At 45.1% G+C, this 10,153-nt stretch overlaps 2 protein-coding genes across 2 annotated transcripts; one reads left to right on the top strand and one right to left on the bottom strand.

Annotated features, from left to right (window-relative positions):
• Positions 1-1,692: 1,692 nt before the first annotated feature.
• On the bottom strand, positions 1,693-9,915 carry LOC131288342 (calcium-transporting ATPase type 2C member 1). Its single transcript, XM_058317466.1, has 8 exons — positions 9,663-9,915; positions 9,425-9,581; positions 9,078-9,345; positions 8,761-8,998; positions 7,063-7,878; positions 2,684-2,999; positions 2,155-2,605; positions 1,693-2,077 (listed from the first exon to the last, which is right to left on the bottom strand). The coding sequence occupies exons 1-8, from the start codon at positions 9,871-9,873 to the stop codon at positions 1,832-1,834; spliced, it is 2,703 nt and encodes a 900-aa protein (XP_058173449.1). The 5' UTR covers positions 9,874-9,915; the 3' UTR covers positions 1,693-1,831.
• On the top strand, positions 3,653-4,367 carry LOC131288343 (titin-like). The gene is made up of 2 exons (XM_058317467.1): positions 3,653-3,661; positions 3,735-4,367. The coding sequence occupies exons 1-2, from the start codon at positions 3,653-3,655 to the stop codon at positions 4,365-4,367; spliced, it is 642 nt and encodes a 213-aa protein (XP_058173450.1).
• Positions 9,916-10,153: the final 238 nt, after the last annotated feature.

Genomic DNA, 10,153 nt, shown 5'->3' with positions numbered 1-10,153 from the left:
AAAATAAGCGTTTGCTTTTTTCGGAAAATTGAAGTGAGCGCTCCATTTTATACCACTATTGTATGTCTTTCCATTCATGTCTCATATAGCTTTCCTCTTGCTGTTTTGTTCATGTATATTGTCATGCTTTGTGCACACAGGCCCATCCGATAGCCGCACATGATTGCCATCATTTGGTTAATTAGTTTAATTCCATCCTCCTGCGAACAATTACTAAAACAACTATAAAATAAGCCTATAGGGAGATGCTTAGCGAGTTTTATATAAAGCTGATTATTTTTAACACATTTGATTCGTACGATACCATACAGGAGCTGAAAATAAACATGCTAAAAATGAATTAAAAAAACCTATAAAAAGAAAAAAAATATCCCGGCCACGATCAAAATCTTTGCGACAACAATACGACAGAGACCATAAAGTAGAATAGAAATAATAGGATTAAATGATAAAAACCAAAACGTAAACCATTTAAAATTGTCTTCTATTTGTCTTCAAAGCACAGCCTCTCTTCTTCCCGAGCCTTGGTTGTGGTGGTATCAACGTGCCCTTGCTGCCAGCGTGTTGTCCTCTAAAGATTTGCAGTTTATATACCGTTTTTAAATACTTAACATAAATCGTACCTAGGCCGTTTGCTTAATAATACTTAACTGAATATTCTCCAATGATCGATTCACTGTTTCTGCAGCGGCGTGTAGTTGATCGTTATCCTCCTTTGATTGTTTCTTCTTCCATTTGATAAAATGATGAAGCTCACAACGGTTTTAAATATCGAAGGTTTTTAGAAGGTTTTAAAAAGAGTCAAAGCGAAGGCACAAATAATTACGAGTACGCACATAAAATTACAGTAAACATGTAAAATCATTCTAGGCGAACAGAAGGAAAATGTAAACTAAACTGGTGCAAAACAGGTCCATCGCCTATCGATGATGACTGCTTACATGGATAGTAGGCTATGGATAGTTAGTTTCATGTTTCAAATCACATGTTACAATTTTCGTCATCGCCTTTTTTCTGCTGTTCCCTGCAAGCTGCACAGCTGTTGTCTGTTACTTTCTCTCTCCGTTCCCTCTACTTTAGGTCTAAAGGATACTTGCTGTCTTGTTCCCATTGTTCTTTTGCCGTATTTTTTTTTAAATGTTCGTTATTACTGCTGATATCCAACCGCCATCAATTCAAAATTCATTCGCTTAGGAAACGTATAAATGGGTGGAAACATTTGAATATCGTTCTTTGGATACGCGATACGTACGTTTAATGCCGTCAAAGTTAAAGTGTCGTTTAGGGTTCATGAGACTCATCCACTTTAGTGACTTCAATAGTTCGACCGATAGGCGTTTTGTTCGGTTTCCTATAGAGTACGAGATGGTTGTAGTTGTTTGTTTGTATACTAACATAAATGCAGTGTAAATGTTTTTCCAAAATGGCCAAAATCAAAGCCCAGAATTTGAGCCCGGCGCGTGCGAGTTCATTTGTCGTCGATCGTCTAATTTGTGGTCGTTCCGTTTAAGTTGCTTTTGCGCCAAGAGTCTGCATCGTTTTTCGGTGGTAAGAATTGTGTGTGCTTTTCTTTTCCTTTCAGTTTAGTCCTCCTCCGGTAGTAGCAACCGTAATCGCAACCAAATTACTCTATCCGGCACGCATCCCTGATCACATCGATAGAGTTATGATCCGAACCGGCCATGTGTGGGTGTTTGACCCACACCTAGTTCCGCTGGGGGGTTTCACTTTTCCTCTCGGTCGGTTACAGTTTTGTTCTTGTATGTTTCTGCTTCTGATAGTATTTTGTTTAGTCCTTGTGCAATCTTCCAGCATCTTTGGGAGCCGTTTGTCATACGAAGTCGAGCTCGGTTCGCTTGCGGTACATTCGTCGCTCCATGGTGCGCTCGAACCACTTCTTCAGCTCGGACACGATGAAGACGCTCGAGGTGAGCGACACTAGAAAGAGGAGATCCATCGCGGAGAGCGCTTCCGTTTGGAACACCATCTGCAGCGGAGGAAAGTAGATGACCAGCAGTTGACCGAGAAGCGAAAAGCCGACCGCTAGCAGGAACATCTTGTTCGTGAAGAGACCAATCTATAAATAGCAAAAAAAAAGAAATGTTGTAGTTGACAAAGCCTTGCAACCCTTCGAGAAGGCCATTTCAAACGCACCTGAAACACGCTTTTCGTCTGCGATCGACAGCTCAGGGCATTCCACATATCAAAAAGCACGAAGCAGGTGAACGTCATCGTAGTGTCCCGGCTTGTCACACCCGTCCCGTCGGCCATCTCGCGCTGGAAAACCCACAGCGTACCGAGAATGATGATACCGGCCGACAGTAGCACATTGATGATCAGCGACTTCGAGATCATCGGTTGTTTGACGTTGCGCGGTTTCTGCTTCAGCACGTCCTGGTCGACCGGTTCCACGCCGAGCGACTGCGCCGGTGGCCCGTCCATGATGATGTTGATCCAGAGGATTTGCATAGCGTTGAGCGGATTCGAGATGCCCATCAGCGTCGAGAGTGCGATCAGCGAAAGGGCTGCGATCGAGGTACTCAGCTGAAAGCGTACAAAGTTGCGGATGTTCCAAAAGATGCCCTTGCCTTCCTCGATAGCGGCACTGTAAGAAATATAGGGAAAAAAGCATTTAGATTTCATTGCGGGTGACCAAAACGACAATCTCAGCGCGTTTACGTACATGATCGTGTGAAAATCGTCATCAACGAGGATCATATCGGCAGCTTCCTTGCACACGTCCGTACCGTTCTTCCCCATGGCGATACCAATGTCGGCTCGCTTCAGCGCGACACCATCGTTAACGCCGTCTCCCGTCATGCCAACAATGTGACCGTTCTGCTGCAATGCCTTCACGATGGCCAGCTTATGCTTGGGCGTGACACGATAGAACACGCTCACCGTATTGATCATCTTTTCCAACTGCATATCGCTCATTTGATCGATGTCGTGGCCGGACAGGGCTTGCATGTGCACAATATCTAGGCCGATTTTGGATGCTGAGGGCGAAATTAAACATAGTAAAAATTTATTTACAAATGACTAACTATCTGACGGAGAACAGCTAAAAAGGAAGTGAAAAACAAAACCATGACTAGAACATAGATATATTTTTTTAATAGTCTCAGTCTTTGTCTATGACATTATCAGTTGTCTATGATAAAATTAGTGAATTATAGTTATATTTTAGACCTCATAAAGGCATAATTCGTGCACATATCTTGATATAAGAAAGGTCTTTTTAATACAAACATAAGCATTTTGGTTCATCTGCCCCTTTTGAAAGACGAGTTCTAGAAAATAAGTTTCGTCAATATTCATAATAAATTTTGTTCAAACATGTGCACTAAATGATTGAATAACATAAATATGACTATGCTCTACCCCTCTAAAACTATAATTACTCTAAAGTACGAGAATACAAGTGTAGGAAGGAAGGAAGAAATATCGTAGCACGGAAGGGAAAAGGTTCCGGTTTCACACGAAATGTCTGTCCGGTTTTTGCAAGTTCTGGCCAAGGGTGAAACCGGTAAACGTTTGGTTTCGGGCGTAATGATTCCACGCGCACTGGCACAACCATGGCACTATAAAAGCGACCAGCAAGTTGCCAGTAAGACATCATTCGCAGAGCGCACTCGAAACAATACGCACGATGAAAGTTGTAAGTATTATTCCTTCGCAGCGCGGTATATTTTTACGATGCACATACTAATTTCCTTGCCCTCGCGCTACAGATAATCATTCTTTGCTCGCTGGCGGTGGCGGTATTGGCCACGCACGACCTCAACATCCCGGTGCCGGTTCCGGTGCCGGTCCTCAAGAAGGTCCCGTTCGGTATCCCGAAGATCCAGCACACCAAGGGCGAAATTATCAAGCACGTTCCGGAGCCGATCATCAAGCGGGTGCCGGTCGAGAAGCACGTTGAGGTGGAGAAGGAGGTCGAGGTGGTGAAGCATGTCCCGGTCACGAGGGAGGTGGTCGTCGAGCGCCCGGTCGAGGTGATCCGGGAGGTGCCGGTCGAGAAGGTGGTCATCGATAAGGTCGAGGTGCCGTACGAGGTGATCAAGCACGTGGAGAAGATCAAGCACGTCCCGGTCGAGAAGCACATCGAGGTGATCAAGGAGGTGGAGGAGGTGCGCGAGATACCGTACAAGCGGTACGTCTTCAACAAGAAGCCCTACCCCGTCCCGTACAGCGTTCCGGAGGAAGTGCAGGTACCGTACACGATGCCGGCGGTGCCGGAGCCTGTCGTCATCCCGGAGCCCGTACCGGAACCCGCTGTGACGTCGCTGAAGGATAAGTTCCATCATCTCGCCAACGACTACATGCCCGATCCGGTGGGTTTGTTTAAGAAACTTGTCAACTAGGTCGGTAGCGATTGATAAGCTCTGGTGCGCCACATTTTGCACAACAAAAGTTAAATAAAAGTATTTATTGTACAAAAACGAAACCATTACTGCCTTTGCCTGAACATTATTTGCCCTTGAAAGTGACAGATACTTAAAAAAAAACACAAATATTTCACAGGAAAGATTTTGGTTTCAATCGGACGTCTTGAATTTATGGATCACAAAACTGCTCATTGTATTTATATCCGAAAGATAACCGTTAATCTTAATTTAGGTTATAAACAGCAGAGAGTGTTTACTGATTTTACAGCATAATATAGATAGCAGCAGATAATAAAGAAATCAATCAAAATTTATGAAATTAAAAAAAATATCAAAGACTCGACAGTGATCTTTAAATAAATCCGAAAAATGTTTGCTAAATTCATGTTTAATGTGGTTATGATTAAATGGTAGAGTCTGTTAGATGTTTAGCAAATTGCTTTGTGGCAATTTTGAACTTTGGCTTTGAAAATCTGGCCTTATTAGGTGAACCACCAGTATAAAGTCTACAAATTTTCCAGCTTGTAAATATCAACGGAATGCTCTAAAGCAGGGGTCTCCAAACTCTTTTTAACGTGGGCCGCATTGGGTGGAATAACCGTAGCGTTGCGCTACATGTTCCCTGCTCTAAAGGCTTAAGACACGTTGATGCGTTCTACAGGATCAAAACATTAATTTCGATGTTGCTTTTAGCCGTTAATAAATTATTTATAAATTACAGGCAATTTATGCTAACTAAAAGTATAGATATTAAGTACTCTTTATATAACGAAGGCCGAAACAACAAACATTATGCCATGCTTATCGAATCAGTAGCAAAAGAAACAAATAGTAACAATTAACTCTGGATTCAAAATATTCGAACGAAAGTCAATATGTACTGTAACAATCTATTAAATAACATTCTTTATGATACTGAAATGAATAGTACGCTGTACGCAAAACAGAGAATTCGTTTGGCCTTTTATTTTATAAAGGGAAACGAATTGTATAGGTTAGAACTTTACATTATTTAATTTTATTTAAATTTGACACGACTGAAAAGGTTATTGTTTAAGGTATAAAGCGATTTGCCACCGTCATTTGATTTTGCAGATCACAAAAACCATTCTAATGCTTAGTCAAATTTATCAGAATATTATGACGTAAAGATGAGAAACGATTTTTTCAAATTCACTACAAACATTTGTCATGCACCCTATATATGAGGAATGATTTGATTATACAGAATTAACAAGCAGAACGATCTGGCTTTCATCCCAAAGCTTTTCAAGTGATCTTTTCTTTTGATTACGATTCTTTATAGGTTAGGAATGTGAAAAAAACTAATTCTGCCTTCACGAAATTCTGGGTATCTTTGCCAAAGCCCAATACTTTCCGTGTATAATGTATTCAGTATTGAAATAGATACCTTTAAAATAAACTTTCAAATAAACCCACTTAATATAATAAAAAATGCTTACTCTAGCAATAAACCGCCATATTAGCAAAAGCTTTCTCCAGACGAATTTCTGGCACCGTCCATCATTGGAACACCTGCGGCTATTTAGCAAAGCTAACCTGTTTCGGTGTTCTGAAAAGTATGCTCCCTTCCGTAACCGTTAAGTAATAGTGAGGCGCATTCCTTCAACATACCGATCATGTAACCCAACGCGCTTGGGAAAAGGCCACTGCACCACGTCCGGATGTAGCAGGTTTCAACCTTCCGATCCAAAAGAAACCGACACACAGCGGACAGTTGGGTCACCGAAAAGGTCAGGTATAAAAGCGTTTGAGCCTCGGTAATGACACTTATTAGCTGCTCAACTACCAAAGAATACACATCTTCGAGGAAAGCCGCAGTGGTTCGAACATAAAATGAAACTGGTGCGTTGGTGGAAATCGAATTCAATTTACTCCGAGTGCATGTGTTAATGGTCAAATCAAACAATTTTCGTTTGCAGAATCTTTTCTTCGCCACGGTGGCGCTGCTGTACGTGTCGTCGGCCCAGGCAAAGCTGGTAAAGGTGGAGGTGCCGGTGGAGGTTAAGGTACCCGTGCCACACATCCAGCACATCGAAAAACGTGTCTCCACCATCAAGGAGGTGAAGGTACCGTACATCCAGGAGGTCCCGGAGGAGCACATCGTGACGCACGTGAAGGAGGTTCCGGTCATAAAGGAGGTGCCGGTCGTGAACGAAATCACCGTGTACCGTGATGTGGAGGTCATCAAGGAAGTGCCCGTTGAGAAGGTGGTCCACAAGCGCGTGGAGGTTCCGGTCGAGGTGGTGCGCGAGGTGGAGCTTATCCGTGAGGTGCCGGTGATCAAGGAAATCCCGCACGTTAAGGTGGTCAAGGTGATCAAGGAGGTACCGGTGGAGGAGGTTGTCGTGGTGGACCTTCCCGTGCCCGAGCCGTACCCGGTGACGGTTCCGATTCACGTCCCGGTTCAGGTTGAGGCTCACACCTTGAAGCTGACCAAGCTGAAGAAGTTCCCACACCTGCACACCCTCAAGGGTTACCTTGGCTAATTGACTGAGTTGTGCCAAACCCTGCCCCTTTCCACTATACCCATCCTTGTTTCCTTGTCCAATCATAAAAATGTATTGCACCACGTTCGTGTCAATAAAATAAAACAGAAAGCTAACTTATTAAACAAAAAAAAAACATAATAGAGACTTTTGGAACTTACCAATGGCCATAGCCGTTTCCTGCGAGTCTCCGGTGACCATCTTCACCAGTACACCGCTGGCGCGCAGCATTTCGATGGACTCACGCACGAGCGGTCTCGGCGGGTCAGTTATTCCCACCAGCCCCATGTAGACCAGATCCTGGAAGGACGAACCCCGTGCGATGGCGAGCACGCGCAACCCTTTGCGCCCGATCTCGTACGCCTCCTGCAGGAACTCGGCTTCGTTCTGCTTGCTGAGCGTAATGGCTTGCCCGCCGTACCAGAACTTGGTGCACTGCGGTAGCACCATCTCGATCGCACCCTTCACGAAGTAGATCTCCTCCTTGGTGTTGGCGTACTTCGGCACCGCCTTGACGGCCATCATTTTCTGCTCCGAGCTGAACGGATACTCCTGGATGCGCAGGTAGTTGTCGGCTGCCGAGTACTGGCCGTTCTTCATTGCCGCCGCCAGTAGCGCACCCTCCGTCGGTTGCCCCAGCAGTGTGTCGTTCTGGATGATGGCGTTGTTGCACACGACGCCCGCCTCCAGCAGCTGGCTGATGCTGGTTTTCGCGTTGTCCATACTGTTGCACTCGCGGATGTGAATTTCACCGTTGTCATTGTACCCGGCACCGGTCACGTCGGCCATGTACCCATCGGACGTAATGATCACCGTGACGGTCATTTCGTTTTTCGTGATCGTACCGGTTTTGTCCGAGCAGATTACGGTCACGCAGCCGAGTGTTTCCACTGTCGGTAGCTTCTTAACGATGCAATGCCGCTTGGCCATTCGCATCACGCCAAGTGCCAGCGTCACCGTTACAACAATGGGGAGACCTGAAGAGGAAAAATGACACTCATTTCATGAACTACAAATTACAAAATGTTTAGTGATGAAAAGAAACTATTCCTCTAAATTCAATCATTCAACTGAGTTCCTAACTAAACCCATAAATAGGAATACGATGGTTGGGAGCTTTAATAATAACTTATTACAACACTTTGCCTTCACGTAATAAACTTGTTTAAAACAATATAAGGTCATAGATTATATAATGGATAATTTATACAATTTATGTTTGATAGATTTTATTACTAGTAATTTAGAAGATTTTTTCTATTCCTACACTCATATTTTCCTTTACTTGGCAATGAGGTAACAGATCTTTTCTGGTCCAATTACTTCATTTTAAAGAGGAATTTAAAGAAGTTACAATAAAAACAGGAAAATCACTGGGTTATGGTATCTTCTAGCAAAAAATAAACAATGAAACCCACTGTTCTATGTAGAAATACGAGAATGATTCATAGATTAAGGACAACGGAAAGAAAATGCACCCGTGTGTCCGTTTTTGGCGAGCATCCAGAATAGATGTCGTTCGCTCCGATGTAATAAAAGAGGGATTCGAAAGAAAGGAAAACCCAAAATGAATGCATGAGTCACGCGACCAAACTACGAACAACTAACAGGAAGGAAGAGTCATAGAAAAATGTTCCTAGTGACTATGATTTATCTGCACCAAAACAGAACAGAACAGCGCTGGAGGAAAATGTTTTGTTCTACAACCCTTGAGGAAAATAAAACGTTGTAATTGGACCATGCCCTAGCCTTCACAGCAAGGGAACTGTACAGTGAATTGAAACAAATGTGGGAGGTCAACTGGGAAAAGAAAACCGATGGCAAGGAGCCCAAAAGCGGGACTCGTATGTAACACTTACCCTCGGGAATGGCGGCCACGGCCAGGCTGACGCTGATAGTGAACATCTCCACAAGCGGTTTGGCCTGGATCCAGCCGAGCAGCATGATGGCGCCGATAATGCAGAAGGAGTAGAAGCTCAGCTGAGCGCCCAGTATGTCCATCGATTTTTGCATCGGTGTCTTTGGCGCTTCCTCGGCCTGCATCATCTTGAACACCTCGCCGAACTCGCTGTTTTCGGCCGTACTAACTACGATACCCTGTGTGTGTTTGTAGAGGAACATTTGAATCCCCGTTAAAGACGACACTCCAGCGTTACTAGAGAAGGATGTTTCGTACCTTTCCATTACCGCACCTAACTAGCGTGCCCATGAAGGCGATGTTCTTCATGCTGGCGTGGTTTTTGGTGTTGTTGGCGTTCAGCACCACCTCAGCGCTCTTGCGCGCCGGCTCCGTCTCGCCGGTGAAGCTCGATTCGTCGATCGACAAGTCGAACGCCTCGAACACGCGAATATCGGCCGGGACACGATCGCCCACGTTCAGATAGACGATGTCGCCCGGCACCAGGTTGCGGGCGAGGAACGTTTCCAGTCGTCCTTCCCGTAGGCTGCAGCGGTAAGGAACAACAAACGAATGTATTCATTACGATCCGGTCCGGCCGTGAGTTTTCGCAGACGATCGCTTACCAGTGACACTCCGGAGGTACCAACTTTTTAAGCTCCTCCAAACTCTTCTCCGAGCGATACTCCTGGATGAACGCCACCGTAACGACGATGATGATCGCGATGGTAATGCTGATTGCATCGTCAAACTGTCGCATGCAGGCACTCACGACGGCCGAACCTAGACACGGAAGAAGAAAAATAGGGATCATTGAGAAAGAGTCACTTAGAGCTCGAGACACTTCGACGCTTGAGAACTTACCAAGCAGTAGCAATATCAGCGGGTTTTTAAACTGCTGCACGTACTTCATCCATGGCGGTTCGTCATCCAGCGCGTTCAGCTCGTTGTAGCCAACGATCTTCGTGCGGCTGTTGGCCTCGGACCACCGGAGCCCGGTCCGGACATCGACCCGCAGCCGAGCGGCGACCTCCTGTGCCGAGTAGGCCGACGATTCGGCCGTCGACAGGAGCATTTCCTTTTCCGTGTCCGTGTCCGTGTTTGTTGCTCCGCCACCGCCTCCTCCTCCACCGCCGCCACCACCACCACCACCACCTCCTCCTCCGCCGCCGGTGTCAACGGCCGCGCTACCACTCTGTGACGATGAAGAACAAACATTTAGAGGTTAGGGTATTTACTTTTGATATTTGATTTGATATTATTGGAAGGGCATTAGTGTAGGAGAGATGGGTGGTACGCAAAATCAAACCATGCTGCAACAAACTTTTTACCAGTAGAAACACGGGGGAAAGTAA

Source organism: Anopheles ziemanni, chromosome 3 (genome assembly GCF_943734765.1).
Source record: "Anopheles ziemanni chromosome 3, idAnoZiCoDA_A2_x.2, whole genome shotgun sequence".
NCBI lineage: Eukaryota > Metazoa > Arthropoda > Insecta > Diptera > Culicidae > Anopheles > Anopheles ziemanni.
This window is presented reverse-complemented; position numbering and strand designations above follow the sequence as displayed.

Bases quoted from the DNA above. Each gene is read 5' to 3' on its own strand.
- LOC131288342 (XM_058317466.1), bottom strand. From the start codon at position 9,873: ATGCTCCTGTCGACGGCCGAATCGTCGGCCTACTCGGCACAGGAGGTC. The intron at 7,879-8,760 runs GTAAGTGTTACA...TTTCCTCTTCAG, and splicing joins CGTGGCCGCCATTCCCGAGG to GTCTCCCCATTGTTGTAACG. The intron at 3,000-7,062 runs GTAAGTTCCAAA...TTTCGCCCTCAG, and splicing joins GGAAACGGCTATGGCCATTG to CATCCAAAATCGGCCTAGAT.